The sequence below is a fragment of the Dendrobates tinctorius genome, unplaced genomic scaffold (assembly GCF_039654945.1).
Source record: "Dendrobates tinctorius isolate UK_male_01 unplaced genomic scaffold, ASM3965494v1 ptg000257l, whole genome shotgun sequence".
NCBI classification, from domain to species: Eukaryota; Metazoa; Chordata; class Amphibia; order Anura; family Dendrobatidae; genus Dendrobates; species Dendrobates tinctorius.
Window position 1 is genome coordinate 3598643 of NW_027361924.1, and position 17518 is coordinate 3616160.

Genomic DNA, 17518 nt, shown 5'->3' on the forward strand with positions numbered 1-17518 from the left:
ATTTAATACCACCATATAGTGAACGAATTATAACACATATAATACCTAGATATCATCATCATTTACTGTATGTCCCAAAGTATACAAACCTACAGTGTCCATTTGGTTCACAAAACAATAGTAAAAGAAGGTGCAAATAATACCATATTGTACCCAAATGGTAATACCGTAGTTTATATATAATTTCTCCATAAACCGCCCAAAATATAACCCAAAATCCATATAACATTATATAGCTTACCCAAAGTATGCACACATAGAGAGCCTAAATAATGCTACTACAGTAATATCCATATAATGTCATATATTGCCCAAATAACATTGCTATATAGTGCTCAAGAGCGTAATGCAATACTACCAAATAATGCTGAAATAGTAAAACATACATCACATATTGCCTAAATAATACTACCATACAGTGCCCAAATAAAACTGCCAAACAAAAAAATTGTGCCATTTAACTAATAGGAGTTATGAAAAAATGTAGCGGTCTGATAGTATATGACTGTTATGTTCCATAGGGGAACTCTCCCCCTACCGTCCTCACAGTGATGTATGCAGATGCATATAATACCGCCATGTAGTGTACTTCCATATAGTATAGCATATACAGATGCAAATACCGCCATGTAGTGTACCTCCATATAGTGTAGCATATGCAGATACATATAATACCGCCATATAGTGTATCGCCATATAGTAAAGAGTATGTAGATGCAAATCTCCTGTCTTATAGTGCACCTCCATATAGCATAGAGTATGCAGAAGCAGATAATACTGCCATAGGGTGTAGTGTCATATAGTATAGGGTATGTAGGTGCAAATCACCCATCTTATAGTGCACCTCCATATAGTATATGGTCTGCACAAGCAAATACTACTGCCATATGGTGTACAGCCATATAGTGTAAGATATGCAGGAGCAAATAATATTGCCAAATAGTGTACTTTCATAAAGTATAGGGTATACAGATGCAAATAATTCCGCCATATAGTGTACCACTATGTAGCGTAGGGTATAAGTTCCCTGTATTTATTAGGGTGTCACCCCCACTTTTCTCTGCCTTCTTCACAGCAGTTTTCAGGTTGCTATGTATGGAAATAATACAGCCATATAGTGTCCGAAGAAGAACGCAGCACAGAATCACGTAACAGGGCCCAGACTCTGCGTCTAGAAGGGGTCAGCCATACTACACTGAGAGAGGATTCCCCGGTGTATGCCGCCAACACATGCCAGTGCGTCATAAAGTGGGCACACACTGCTGCCCTTCAGGAACACATGCGGTAAAGCGGACCCAGCCAGGAGAGCTGACATGTAGTGTCACTGAGCCACGGGCAGCTGCAGCACAAGACTGTGGCTCCTGCCCTCCCAGCAGTTGGCATTGTGCAGCTTCCTTAGTAACCCTTCCTGACAGGCCCCCTGGGTATTATGTGCTCGCATGGCTGACATGCCGCGGTGTGGGCTGATGGTGCACAAACAATGGATGTGAGGAAAATCAGGAGAGATGTGCAAAATTAGGAAGCCAGCCCCCGCCTCCGGCACTCCTCTGCCAGCGAGGGACATTATGTCTGCAGTCCTCACTGTGGTGACGTGTGTCACAGCGTGAATACCTGCCAACACGCAGCGTGGGCGCTCTCATGATGCCGCAAGGAGGACGTGTGCCCAGCTGGGTGGCATAAGAACTGGTCACAGTGCTGGCGGGAAGTGCAAACGAGCCGGGCGACGGAGCAACATGATCACTGCCATCAAAGCTCAGGAGTCACCGAAATATGCCAGGGGTCTCCATATCGCAACCCTCTATATATAGTGCCCCCTCCTCTATCCAGGGAAGACCCAAGCGTCAGCGTCACTAACTGTACGCAAGTGTCAGTGTCATTATCCTGCACCCCAAGTGTCATTATCCTGCACCCCAAGTGTCATTATCCTGCACCCCAAGTGTCATTATCCTGCACCCCAAGTGTCATTATCCTGCACCCCAAGTGTCAGTGTCATTATCCTGCACCCCAAGTGTCATTATCCTGTACCCCAAGTATCAGCGTCATTATCCTGTACCCCGAGTGTCAGTGTCATTATCCTGTACCCCAAGTGTCATTATCCTGCACCCCAAGTGTCATTATCCTGTACCCCTAGTGTCATTATCCTGCACCCCAAGTGTCATTATCCTGCACCCCAAGTGTTAGTGTCATTATCCTGTACCCCAAGTGTCATTATCCTGTACCCCTAGTGTCATTATCCTGCACCCCAAGTGTCATTATCCTGCACCCCAAGTGTTAGTGTCATTATCCTGCACCCCAAGTGTCATTATCCTGTACCCCGAGTGTCAGTGTCATTATCCTGTACCCCCAGTGTCAGTGTCATTATCCTGTACCCCGAGTGTCAGTGTCATTATCCTGCACCCCAAGTGTTAGTGTCATTATCCTGTACCCCAAGTGTCATTATCCTGTACCCCAAGTGTCATTATCCTGCACCCCAAGTGTCATTATCCTGCACCCCAAGTGTTAGTGTCATTATCCTGTACCCCGAGTGTCAGTGTCATTATCCTGTACCCCCAGTGTCAGTGTCATTATCCTGTACCCCAAGTGTCATTATCCTGCACCCCAAGTGTCAGTGTCATTATCCTGTACCCCCAGTGTCAGTGTCATTATCCTGCACCCCAAGTGTCATTATCCTGTACTCCAAGTGTCAGTGTCATTATCCTGTACCCCCAGTGTCAGTGTCATTATCCTGTACCCCAAGTGTCATTATCCTGCACCCCAAGTGTCAGTGTCATTATCCTGCACCCCAAGTGTCATTATCCTGTACCCCTAGTGTCATTATCCTGTACCCCGAGTGTCATTATCCTGTACCCCAAGTGTCATTATCCTGTACCCCAAGTGTCATTATCCTGCACCCCAAGTGTCAGTGTCATTATCCTGTACCCAGTGTCATTATCCTGTACCCAGAGTGTCAGTGTCATTATCCTGCACCCCAAGTGTCATTATCCTGTACCCCTAGTGTCATTATCCTGTACCCCTAGTGTCATTATCCTGTACCTCAAGTGTCAGTATCATTATCCTGCACCCCAAGTGTCAGTGTCATTATCCTGCACCCCAAGTGTCAGTGTCATTATCCTGTACCCCCAGTGTCAGTGTCATTATCCTGTACCCCAAGTATCAGCGTCATTATCATGTACCCCCAGTGTCAGCGTCATTATCCTATACCCCGAGTGTCAGCGTCATTACCTGTACCCCCGAGTGTCAGCGTCATTATCCTGTACCCCGAGTGTCAGTGTCATTATCCTGCACCCCAAGTGTCATTATCCTGTACCCCTAGTGTCATTATCCTGTACCCCGAGTGTCAGTGTCATTATCCTGCACCCCAAGTGTCATTATCCTGCACCCCAAGTGTCAGTGTCATTATCCTGCACCCCAAGTGTCATTATCCTGTACCCCTAGTGTCATTATCCTGTACCCCGAGTGTCAGTGTCATTATCCTGCACCCCAAGTGTTAGTGTCATTATCCTGCACCCCAAGTGTCATTATCCTGCACCCCAAGTGTCATTATCCTGTACCCCTAGTGTCATTATCCTGTACCCCGAGTGTCAGTGTCATTATCCTGTACCCCAAGTGTCAGTGTCATTATCCTGCACCCCAAGTGTCAGTGTCATTATCCTGCACCCCAAGTGTCATTATCCTGTACCCCTAGTGTCATTATCCTGTACCCCGAGTGTCAGTGTCATTATCCTGTACCCCAAGTGTCATTATCCTGTACCCCAAGTGTCATTATCCTGCACCCCAAGTGTCAGTGTCATTATCCTGTACCCAGAGTGTCATTATCCTGTACCCAGAGTGTCAGTGTCATTATCCTGCACCCCAAGTGTCATTATCCTGTACCCCTAGTGTCATTATCCTGTACCTCAAGTGTCAGTATCATTATCCTGCACCCCAAGTGTCAGTGTCATTATCCTGCACCCCAAGTGTCAGTGTCATTATCCTGTAACCCCAGTGTCAGTGTCATTATCCTGTACCCCAAGTATCAGCGTCATTATCATGTACCCCCAGTGTCAGCGTCATTATCCTATACCCCGAGTGTCAGCGTCATTACCTGTACCCCCGAGTGTCAGCGTCATTATCCTGTACCCCGAGTGTCAGTGTCATTATCCTGCACCCCAAGTGTCATTATCCTGTACCCCTAGTGTCATTATCCTGTACCCCGAGTGTCAGTGTCATTATCCTGTACCCCAAGTATCAGCGTCATTATCCTGTACCCCAAGTGTCAGTGTCATTATCCTGTACCCCAGGTGTCATTATCCTGCACCCCAAGTATCAGTGTCATTATCCTGTACCCAGAGTGTCAGTGTCATTATCCTGTACCCCAAGTATCTGTGTCATTATCCTGTACCCCGAGTGTCAGTGTCATTATCCTGTACCCCAAGTGTCAGTGTCATTATCCTGTACCCCAAGTGTCATTATCCTGCACCCCAAGTATCAGCGTCATTATCCTGTACCCCGAGTGTCAGTGTCATTATCCTGCACCCCAAGTGTCAGTGTCATTATCCTGTACCCCAAGTGTCATTATCCTGCACCCCAAGTGTTAGTGTCATTATCCTGTACCCCGAGTGTCAGTGTCATTATCCTGCACCCCAAGTGTCAGTGTCATTATCCTGTACCCCAAGTGTCATTATCCTGCACCCCAAGTGTTAGTGTCATTATCCTGTACCCCGAGTGTCAGTGTCATTATCCTGTACCCCCAGTGTCAGTGTCATTATCCTGTACCCCAAGTGTCATTATCCTGCACCCCAAGTGTCAGTGTCATTATCCTGTACCCCCAGTGTCAGTGTCATTATCCTGCACCCCAAGTGTCATTATCCTGTACTCCAAGTGTCAGTGTCATTATCCTGTACCCCCAGTGTCAGTGTCATTATCCTGTACCCCAAGTGTCATTATCCTGCACCCCAAGTGTCAGTGTCATTATCCTGCACCCCAAGTGTCATTATCCTGTACCCCTAGTGTCATTATCCTGTACCCCGAGTGTCATTATCCTGTACCCCAAGTGTCATTATCCTGTACCCCAAGTGTCATTATCCTGCACCCCAAGTGTCAGTGTCATTATCCTGTACCCAGTGTCATTATCCTGTACCCAGAGTGTCAGTGTCATTATCCTGCACCCCAAGTGTCATTATCCTGTACCCCTAGTGTCATTATCCTGTACCCCTAGTGTCATTATCCTGTACCTCAAGTGTCAGTATCATTATCCTGCACCCCAAGTGTCAGTGTCATTATCCTGCACCCCAAGTGTCAGTGTCATTATCCTGTACCCCCAGTGTCAGTGTCATTATCCTGTACCCCAAGTATCAGCGTCATTATCATGTACCCCCAGTGTCAGCGTCATTATCCTATACCCCGAGTGTCAGCGTCATTACCTGTACCCCCGAGTGTCAGCGTCATTATCCTGTACCCCGAGTGTCAGTGTCATTATCCTGCACCCCAAGTGTCATTATCCTGTACCCCTAGTGTCATTATCCTGTACCCCGAGTGTCAGTGTCATTATCCTGCACCCCAAGTGTCATTATCCTGCACCCCAAGTGTCAGTGTCATTATCCTGCACCCCAAGTGTCATTATCCTGTACCCCTAGTGTCATTATCCTGTACCCCGAGTGTCAGTGTCATTATCCTGCACCCCAAGTGTTAGTGTCATTATCCTGCACCCCAAGTGTCATTATCCTGCACCCCAAGTGTCATTATCCTGTACCCCTAGTGTCATTATCCTGTACCCCGAGTGTCAGTGTCATTATCCTGTACCCCAAGTGTCAGTGTCATTATCCTGCACCCCAAGTGTCAGTGTCATTATCCTGCACCCCAAGTGTCATTATCCTGTACCCCTAGTGTCATTATCCTGTACCCCGAGTGTCAGTGTCATTATCCTGTACCCCAAGTGTCATTATCCTGTACCCCAAGTGTCATTATCCTGCACCCCAAGTGTCAGTGTCATTATCCTGTACCCAGAGTGTCATTATCCTGTACCCAGAGTGTCAGTGTCATTATCCTGCACCCCAAGTGTCATTATCCTGTACCCCTAGTGTCATTATCCTGTACCCCTAGTGTCATTATCCTGTACCTCAAGTGTCAGTATCATTATCCTGCACCCCAAGTGTCAGTGTCATTATCCTGCACCCCAAGTGTCAGTGTCATTATCCTGTAACCCCAGTGTCAGTGTCATTATCCTGTACCCCAAGTATCAGCGTCATTATCATGTACCCCCAGTGTCAGCGTCATTATCCTATACCCCGAGTGTCAGCGTCATTACCTGTACCCCCGAGTGTCAGCGTCATTATCCTGTACCCCGAGTGTCAGTGTCATTATCCTGCACCCCAAGTGTCATTATCCTGTACCCCTAGTGTCATTATCCTGTACCCCGAGTGTCAGTGTCATTATCCTGTACCCCAAGTATCAGCGTCATTATCCTGTACCCCAAGTGTCAGTGTCATTATCCTGTACCCCAGGTGTCATTATCCTGCACCCCAAGTATCAGTGTCATTATCCTGTACCCAGAGTGTCAGTGTCATTATCCTGTACCCCAAGTATCTGTGTCATTATCCTGTACCCCGAGTGTCAGTGTCATTATCCTGTACCCCAAGTGTCAGTGTCATTATCCTGTACCCCAAGTGTCATTATCCTGCACCCCAAGTATCAGCGTCATTATCCTGTACCCCGAGTGTCAGTGTCATTATCCTGCACCCCAAGTGTCAGTGTCATTATCCTGTACCCCAAGTGTCATTATCCTGCACCCCAAGTATCAGTGTCATTATCCTGTACCCAGAGTGTCATTATCCTGTACCCAGAGTGTCAGTGTCATTATCCTGCACCCCAAGTGTCATTATCCTGTACCCCTAGTGTCATTATCCTGTACCCCTAGTGTCATTATCCTGTACCTCAAGTGTCAGTATCATTATCCTGCACCCCAAGTGTCAGTATCATTATCCTGCACCCCAAGTGTCAGTGTCATTATCCTGTACCCCCAGTGTCAGTGTCATTATCCTGTACCCCGAGTGTCAGTGTCATTATCCTGTACCCCAAGTATCAGCGTCATTATCATGTACCCCCAGTGTCAGCGTCATTATCCTATACCCCAAGTGTCAGCGTCATTACCTGTACCCCCGAGTGTCAGCGTCATTATCCTGTACCCCGAGTGTCAGTGTCATTATCCTGAACCCCGAGTGTCAGCGTCATTATCCTGTACCCTGAGTGTCAGCGTCATTATCCTGTACCCCGAGTATCAGCGTCATTATCATGTACCCCCAGTGTCAGCGTCATTATCCTATACCCCGAGTGTCAGCGTCATTACCTGTACCCCCGAGTGTCAGCGTCATTATCCTGTACCCCGAGTGTCAGTGTCATTATCCTGCACCCCGAGTGTCAGTGTCATTATCCTGCACCCCAAGTATCAGTGTCATTATCCTGTACCCCCAGTGTCAGTGTCATTATCCTGTACCCCGAGTGTCAGTGTCATTATCCTGTACCCCGAGTATCAGCGTCATTATCCTGTACCCCAAGTATCAGCGTCATTATCCTGTACCCCCAGTGTCAGCGCCATTATCCTATATCCCGAGTGTCAGCTTCATTATCCTGTACCCCGAGTGTCAGCGTCATTATCCTGTACCCCGAGTGTCAGCGTCATTATCCTGTACCCCGAGTGTCAGCGTCATTATCCTGTGCCCCGAGTGTCAGCGTCATTATCCTGTACCCCGAGTGTCAGCGTCATTATCCTGTACCCCCAGTGTCAGCGTCATTATCCTGTACCCCGAGTGTCAGCGTCATTATCCTGTACCCCGAGTGTCAGCGTCATTATCCTGCACCCCGAGTGTCAGTGTCATTATCCTGTACCCCAAGTATCAGTGTCATTATCCTGTACCCCGAGTGTCAGTGTCATTATCCTGTACCCCCAGTGTCAGTGTCATTATCCTGTACCCCGACTGTTATTATCCTGTACCCCGAGTGTCAGTGTCATTATCCTGTACCCCGAGTGTCAGTGTCATTATCCTGTACCCCCAGTGTCAGCGTCATTATCCTGTACCCCGAGTGTCAGCGTCATTATCCTGTACCCCGAGTATCAGCGTCATTATCCTGTACCCCGAGTATCAGCGTCATTATCCTGTACCCCGAGTGTCAGCGTCATTATCCTGTACCCCGAGTGTCAGTGTCATTATCTTGCACCCCAAGTGTCAGTGTCATTATCCTGTACCCCAAGTGTCAGTGTCATTATCCTGCACCCCAAGTGTCAGTGTCATTATCCTGCACCCCAAGTGTCAGTGTCATTATCCTGCACCCCAAGTGTCATTATCCTGTACCCCTAGTGTCATTATCCTGTACCCCAAGTGTCAGTGTCATTATCCTGTACCCCAAGTGTCATTATCCTGTACCCCAAGTGTCATTATCCTGCACCCCAAGTGTCAGTGTCATTATCCTGTACCCAGAGTGTCATTATCCTGTACCCAGAGTGTCAGTGTCATTATCCTGCACCCCAAGTGTCATTATCCTGTACCCCTAGTGTCATTATCCTGTACCTCAAGTGTCAGTATCATTATCCTGCACCCCAAGTGTCAGTGTCATTATCCTGCACCCCAAGTGTCAGTGTCATTATCCTGTACCCCCAGTGTCAGTGTCATTATCCTGTACCCCAAGTATCAGCGTCATTATCATGTACCCCCAGTGTCAGCGTCATTATCCTATACCCCGAGTGTCAGCGTCATTACCTGTACCCCCGAGTGTCAGCGTCATTATCCTGTACCCCGAGTGTCAGTGTCATTATCCTGCACCCCAAGTGTCATTATCCTGTACCCCTAGTGTCATTATCCTGTACCCCGAGTGTCAGTGTCATTATCCTGTACCCCAAGTATCAGCGTCATTATCCTGTACCCCAAGTGTCAGTGTCATTATCCTGTACCCCAGGTGTCATTATCCTGCACCCCAAGTATCAGTGTCATTATCCTGTACCCAGAGTGTCAGTGTCATTATCCTGTACCCCAAGTATCTGTGTCATTATCCTGTACCCCGAGTGTCAGTGTCATTATCCTGCACCCCAAGTGTCAGTGTCATTATCCTGTACCCCAAGTGTCATTATCCTGCACCCCAAGTATCAGTGTCATTATCCTGTACCCAGAGTGTCATTATCCTGTACCCAGAGTGTCAGTGTCATTATCCTGCACCCCAAGTGTCATTATCCTGTACCCCTAGTGTCATTATCCTGTACCCCTAGTGTCATTATCCTGTACCTCAAGTGTCAGTATCATTATCCTGCACCCCAAGTGTCAGTATCATTATCCTGCACCCCAAGTGTCAGTGTCATTATCCTGTACCCCCAGTGTCAGTGTCATTATCCTGTACCCCGAGTGTCAGTGTCATTATCCTGTACCCCAAGTATCAGCGTCATTATCATGTACCCCCAGTGTCAGCGTCATTATCCTTTACCCCAAGTGTCAGCGTCATTACCTGTACCCCCGAGTGTCAGCGTCATTATCCTGTACCCCGAGTGTCAGTGTCATTATCCTGAACCCCAAGTGTCAGTGTCATTATCCTGTACCCCGAGTGTCAGCGTCATTATCCTGTACCCCAAGTATCAGCGTCATTATCATGTACCCCCAGTGTCAGCGTCATTATCCTATACCCCGAGTGTCAGCGTCATTACCTGTACCCCCGAGTGTCAGCGTCATTATCCTGTACCCCGAGTGTCAGTGTCATTATCCTGCACCCCGAGTGTCAGTGTCATTATCCTGCACCCCAAGTATCAGTGTCATTATCCTGTACCCCCAGTGTCAGTGTCATTATCCTGTACCCCGAGTATCAGTGTCATTATCCTGTACCCCGAGTATCAGTGTCATTATCCTGTACCCCCAGTGTCAGCGCCATTATCCTATATCCCGAGTGTCAGCTTCATTATCCTGTACCCCGAGTGTCAGCGTCATTATCCTGTACCCCGAGTGTCAGCGTCATTATCCTGTACCCCGAGTGTCAGCGTCATTATCCTGTGCCCCGAGTGTCAGCGTCATTATCCTGTACCCCGAGTGTCAGCGTCATTATCCTGTACCCCCAGTGTCAGCATCATTATCCTGTACCCCGAGTGTCAGCGTCATTATCCTGTACCCCGAGTGTCAGCGTCATTATCCTGCACCCCGAGTGTCAGTGTCATTATCCTGTACCCCAAGTATCAGTGTCATTATCCTGTACCCCGAGTGTCAGTGTCATTATCCTGTACCCCCAGTGTCAGTGTCATTATCCTGTACCCCGACTGTCATTATCCTGTACCCCGAGTGTCAGTGTCATTATCCTGTACCCCGAGTGTCAGTGTCATTATCCTGTACCCCCAGTGTCAGTGTCATTATCCTGTACCCCGAGTGTCAGCGTCATTATCCTGTACCCCGAGTATCAGCGTCATTATCCTGTACCCCGAGTATCAGCGTCATTATCCTGTACCCCGAGTGTCAGCGTCATTATCCTGTACCCCGAGTGTCAGTGTCATTATCTTGCACCCCAAGTGTCAGTGTCATTATCCTGTACCCCAAGTGTCAGTGTCATTATCCTGTACCCCGAGTGTCAGTGTCATTATCCTGTACTCCTAGTGTCATTATCCTGCACCCCAAGTATCAGTGTCATTATCCTGTACCCCTAGTGTCATTATCCTGTACCCCAAGTGTCAGTGTCATTATCCTGTACCCCAAGTGTCAGTGTCATTATCCTGCACCCCAAGTATCAGTGTCATTATCCTGTACCGCGAGTGTCAGCGTCATTATCCTGCACCCCAAGTATCAGTGTCATTATCCTGCACCCCAAGTATCAGTGTCATTATCCTGCACCCCAAGTGTCAGTGTCATTATCCTGTACCCCTAGTGTCATTATCCTGCACCCCAAGTGTCATTATCATTATCCTGCACCCCAAGTATCAGTGTCATTATCCTGTGCCCCAAGTGTCAGTGTCATTATCCTGTACCCCAAGTGTCATTATCCTGTACCCCTAGTGTCATGATCCTGCACCCCAAGTATCAGTGTCATTATCCTGCACCCCAAGTGTCATTATCCTGTACCCCAAGTGTCAGTGTCATTATCCTGTACCCCTAGTGTCATTATCCTGTACCCCAAGTGTCAGTGTCATTATCCTGTACCCCAAGTGTCAGTGTCATTATCCTGTACCCCAAGTGTCAGTGTCATTATCCTGTACCCTGAGTGTCAGCGTCATTCACCCCAAGTATCAGTGTCATTATCCTGTACCCCGAGTGTCAGTGTCATTATCCGGTACCCCAAGTGTCAGTGTCATTATCCTGCACCCCAAGTGTCATTATCCTGTACCCCTAGTGTCAGTGTCAATATCCCGTACCCCAAGTATCAGTGTCATTATCCTGTACCCCGAGTGTCAGAGTGTCAGTGTCATTATCCTGCACCCCAAGTGTCATTATCCTGTACCCCTAGTGTCAGTGTCATTATCCTGTACCCCTAGTGTCAGTGTCAATATCCTGTACCCCAAGTGTCAGTGTCATTATCCTGTACCCCAAGTGTCAGTGTCATTATCCTGTACCCCAAGTGTCATTATCCTGTACCCCAAGTATCAGTGTCATTATCCTGCATCCCAAGTGTCAGTGTCATTATCCTGCACCCCAAGTGTCAGTGTCATTATCATGCATCCCAAGTGTCAGTGTCATTACCCTGTACCCCTAGTGTCATTATCCCGTACCCCAAGTATCAGTGTCATTATCCTGTACCCCTAGCGTCATTATCCTGTACCCCAAGTATCAGTGTCATTATCCTGTATCCCTAGCGTCATTATCCCGTACCCGAGTGTCATTATCCTGTACCCCTAGTGTCATTACTGTATACTAACACCCAGCCCGGTGTCGGTTACCTGACTTACAACCTTGCTTCCATCCTTGGAGCATCATGAATAGTAAGTGTCAGATATAATTGGGTGCGGAGTGTTGATTTTCCGATACATCAATAGTCCTGCAGTTGATAACACATCTGTATATTCAGGTCCTTGATTCTCCTCTCTGGAGCCTCGTGTCGGTGTCAGGTGAACACTTCTTAGATCTCGTTCATTAACATGCACGGATGAGGACGTCTCCACGGCCGTCATCTTTCTTCAGAGTCCTTGAGCCGACCTGCTGGTTTGCACTATACAACTAAATTAGCTGTGGTAATAGGACATCTCTTGGTGGACTCCCTCAATGAATATCAAGTGAATTCAGACGGACGACCGCTTGCTTCCCCCGCAATCATCTTATTAAGCCCGGCGCTGGTGGAGGAATATATGACAGCTGTCCTTCACTCACCGGAGCTGAACTCTTCACTTCATCAAAAAAGGTCTAAACTTCAATGTTATTGGCAGAAAGTTGACTTCGCTAAAACAAACTCCACCATCCCGTGAGACCTTTCTGACCTTTGCTGTCATTCTGTCCATCACCGCGTTCATCTTCTGAAATATTAATCACACTCCCACAAAAAGGTTTCCAGATATTAATACCAGAAAGGATTGATCTCTAGAGCTGTTGATGGAAACTTTTTTAGTTTATAGGGTTGGTTACCTTCAAAACAATTTAGGGGTGGTTGGTTAACTTTTTGATCTGTAGACCAATGGCATTCAACACCAGAATAAAGGTTGGAAGGACAAACAAGCCACTTGATCTAGGTCATGGTACTTGGGTAGAGTGGTCAGGGGCCACACGGACTATGACTAGCTGCAACTATGAGAAGATGGCCCGATGGTGGACATATAACTGCCTTCTAAGTTTACCAGGCTTTGCCCGTGGTGCTATGATGTCAGTGATCACATGGATCAATTCAATTAGTGAGTTACCATTGGGGATCCCAAAAGTTATTAAACAACAGTTCTCCAAGGTCTCGGTTGACCAAATGTGGTTTCATTCGGTTAAGTTTCCTTGGCTTTTTACAAGAGTGATCTTGTAGAATTACACCAAGACCAAGGAGTGACCTACCAGTGGTGATCGAGAAATGAGCTTCTGAAATGTGACCAAGTAATGACTAGCCAAAGTGATCTACCTACAGATGAGTCCACCATTACTTTTATACAAATTTAGATAAGGACTCCAAATGATCATAATTCAAGACATTCTGGCATCTTGCACGTAGAAACACGCAGCACAAGAAACTCCCGAGGGAGGAAATTTTTTCTTGAGTAGTGATTAATCAACAGTGAGCTAGTGAGTTTCAAGGGTGATCAAGATGTGATTTACCAATGGTGAGGATCAAGGAGTTGTCACAATGGTAACCAGGAAAATATTAACCAATGGAGACCATTTAGTCATTTCCCAGTGGATAATCCCAAGGAGATTTCATGATGCTGACCAGAGAAATGATTAATCAATGGTGATCTTCACAAGAGTGACAAGTATTGATTGCCCATGGTGACCTTCAAAGGCTTCTTCTATGAGTGACCAATGGTGATATTAAAGGGTATTTCACAAGGATGGCCATAAAGCAATTACCAATCAATATTTGGTGAGAAGTAGAAATTTACCAATGGCGACCTTCAAGCACATTTCACAAAAGTGTCTTCCCAATGTTGATCTGTCAATGGTGATCTCCAAGGTCATTTCACAAGGGGGATCACTTAGCACTTTACCAGTGAAGATTGCCAATGGCATTTCATAATGGGTACCAAGAGGTGATTAACCATAGATGGTCTTCCCAAGGAGTGACAAATATTGATTGCCCTGTGGTGATTTTCATAGGCTTCTTTACAATGATGACCAAGTACCAATTTACCAATAATGAAATTTAAGGGCATTTCACAAGGATAACCAAGATGTAATTTACCTATCAATACTTGGTGACCAGGAATGATCAAGCGGTGATCTTCTAGGGCAGTCGTGTTTCACCAATGGTGATCTCAAAGCTTGAGCAAAAAGTGATTTACTAGGACATATCATAATAGTAAGCAAAAAGTGAGTAACCAATTGTGACCCTCAGAGTTTCTTACAAGGGTCTCTAACACATGACTTACCATTGGCAACCTTTAAACTTGTTTCACATGGTTGACCCAACAGCAATTTTCCAAGGTTGGTCAACGAATGCCTGGTCAATCCAGTAGTGGTTCCAACTGACTGTATTTTTATACCGATGTTCTTCTTGGTCTACGCCGCACTATGAAAGTATTGTAGATGTTTTTAGGTGGAGGTGTCTATTTTAACATTGCCTTGCGCTTTCCTCGGCAGGTAGGAAACCTCGGACTTCTTTTCATGCTCCTGTTTTTCATCTACGCCGCCCTGGGAGTGGAGCTTTTCGGGAAGCTTGGTGAGTAAGCCAAAGAGCGCCATCATTTTTTGGATTTGAATACTTGTGGTGATACTAAAAAAAAATGTTTAGTAAAAATAGTTTGAGCTGGCGTGGTTTCAGCCCTATCAGGAAACATTCTCTGATCATTCGAAGATTAGAAGCCACATCTGCTCACTATCAGTGGATTTCTAGTGAGTTTTGACATCTGAGATTATTCACAGCTGTTGACTGTGTCCGCAAGGTTCATGGAATGGACTTATCAATAAAAGTCACCACGAGAACACATTTCGTAATTAAAAATGACAGCATGAGGTGGAGGCCACTGTTCTCCTTCGATTTTTCTACCCAACGAAGCTTAAAAACATGCTAAATAAATTCTATTCATCGGCAGGAAGAATATTGAAATAGTAAGCAGATGATGGGTATGGTTGGCCTAAAATTAAAATCTCAAATCCATAGGAATGTTACACAAAGGTGACAACGCGTTTTAATGTTGTACTGATTACGTTAGGTTATCCCAGGTCTAGAAGATTGACTAAAAGGTACGCAATGTACATAACGTGTTTTAATGTTGTACTGATTACTTTATAGATGTAGACATCGCGTTATAGTGTCTCACTGTCTAATCTACTCAGCCACATCAGGTCTAGAAGGATGAACGTTAATGTAAAAGAGCTCTATACAATGTGACCCACGCGTTTCTGTGTTGTGCTGATTACTTTATCAGGTTATATCTGATCTACAAGGATGAATTTGAAACTATAAAATGTAGACGAGTTTCAGCGTTTTAATAATTCAAGAAGGTCTTTCCAGTTCTAGAATAATGAACTAGGATGTCAGAGCGCCATACAATATAGACAACGCATTTCGGTGTTGTATTGATTACTTTATCAGGTTACATCAGATCCAGAAGGATGAACTTGAACCTATCTATCCAAGCTAGAAAACGCGTTACTTTGACATACTGTCTAGTTTAATCAGATATGCTGAGTTTAGGAGGTGAACTGGATTCCATAAAGTGCTCTAAACAATGTAGACTACGCATTTCAATGCTGCAATTATTACTTTATCATTCAGGTTAAATGTAGTCTAGAAGGATGATGTTAAATCTATACAATATACTGAAGATAAAGTATTTGGTACATCACTGAAACAGGTTATACCTGTTCTAAAAAAAATGAATTAGAATTGAAAACAAAACCCATACAACGCGTTTCAGTGTTGTTGATCTCTTCATCAGATTTTCCAGGTTTAGAGGGACGAACCTAAAACTATACACGTATTTCAAAGTCATACTGTCTAACTTATGCAACCTTACCTGGTCAAGGAAAATGAATCTGAATAACTGTATTCAATGTTGACAGCGTTCTTTAGTGTTGCTTTGATTACTTTATCAGGTTATATTAGATCTAAAGGGATAAACTTGAGTCTTTACAGTGTATACAATCTGGTTCAAGAAGTATAATCTTGAGCATAAAAGAGCTTTCTACAATCTAAACAACGCGTTTCAAAGTCTGTTATTGCATCATACCAGGTCTGATTATGTTGGATCCAAAGGAAGCATATTGGAGTTGTACTAACTGCTTCTTATACCAGACCATAATGGACTAGGGATGATGAACTTGGGCCCAAAGTCCATTGCTACAATGCACTAAACGCGTTTCAGTTTTTATTACTGATTACTTTGGATTCAGGCTGCTCCAACTGCGCCTTCATCTCATCGGAGGGAAATGATTTCTGTAACATGAATGAAACAAATGTTTCAGTCGTTAAGTGTTAATTGGGCCAAATAATTAATTGATTATAGACTTTTATATGGACGAAGGACAGAATATAAAACGTGTTAACCACAGAAACCAAGCACGAGCGAACGGTTTAATGCCATTGGTTTTCTCCTGCTCGGTGCTGCCCTTCACTGTCCTTAATTATTGACAGGTTTCCGAGCTTCTCCCTCCGAGGACTCCTCTCCTGCACATTTATCGTCCTGGCAAATAAGTAGCTCATTACCGAGCTGGCGAGAGCCATGTCTGCCTGTCCATAATGAAAAGTTAATGGCGCCCTGGATTGTTGAGGAGCGGCACTTTACTTTGTAGATTGCATTTATTAAGTCCTGCAGAATTTGGGGAGGACGAAGTGAGGCCTCCGCTGCGCCGTCCGGCTCCTGGCCCGGTCCAATCACTGCAGAGAATCCCGCGCTTTTATTACACCGCAGATCTATGGGATAGATACATAAACCATCTGTTCTCCTTATGAGTCGCTGCGGCTGCCAGAGACACCGGACCCGTCAATACCGCACAGAGAAGTCATAGATGGAGGAAGAAGCTGGAGCTGCAGAGCAGAACTCTGCCACCACTGCCATGCCAACATCACAGGCCAAGGAGCTCAGATACATGGAGTCTGGCAGACTGTATCACAAATGACATACTTAGATACACTGAAACAGTAGCTCACATGATAAGCTTAGATACACTAAACAGTAGATCACATGATAAGCTTAGATATACTGGGACTGTAGCACACATGATAAGCTTGGATATACTGGGACTGTAGCTCACATGATAAGCTTAGATACACTAAACAGTAGATCACATGATAAGCTTGGATACACTGGGACTGTAGCACACATGATAAGCTTGGATACACTGGGACTGTAGCAAACATGATAAGCTTGGATACACTAAAACAATAGCTCACATGATGAGCTTAGATACACTGGGACTGTAGCAAACATGATGAGCTTATATATACTGGGACTGTAGCACACATGATAAGCTTGGATACACTAAAACAATAGCTCACATGATGAGCTTAGATACACTGGGACTGTAGCAAACATAATGAGCTTGGATATACTGAGACTGTAGCACACGATAGGCTTGGATACACTGGGACTGTAGCACACATGATGAGCTTATATATACTGGAATTGTAGCAAACATGATGAGCTTGGATATACTGGGACTGTAGCACACGATAGGCTTGGATACACTGGGACTGTAGAACATTTGATAAGCGGAGATACACTGGGACTGTATCACACATGATAAGCTTAGCTACAGTGGGACTGTAGCACACATGATAGGCTTGGATACACAAACTGAAACATGCGATAGGCTTAGATATACTAGGACTGTAGTATGGTTGTGAATCCCGCTATATACTATTCCTGCCCGGTTGTGAATCCCTGTATATACTATTCCTGTCCGGAGCTGTGTACAAATCACTCTATATAATGTCTACAATGTAATAAGAGACTTAC

The 17518-nt window shown here is 45.6% G+C and overlaps 1 protein-coding gene across 5 annotated transcripts in view; it reads left to right on the forward strand.

Moving 5' to 3' along the window:
- CACNA1H (calcium voltage-gated channel subunit alpha1 H) overlaps nt 1–17518 on the forward strand; it is a 256461-nt gene that overhangs the window by 230120 nt on the left and 8823 nt on the right. For all 5 annotated transcript variants that reach the window (XM_073558450.1, XM_073558454.1, XM_073558453.1 and 2 more), the window contains exon 28: nt 14199–14277. In XM_073558450.1, coding sequence (XP_073414551.1) covers nt 14199–14277 — 79 coding nt within the window. The remainder of the gene's footprint in view (nt 1–14198; nt 14278–17518) is intronic.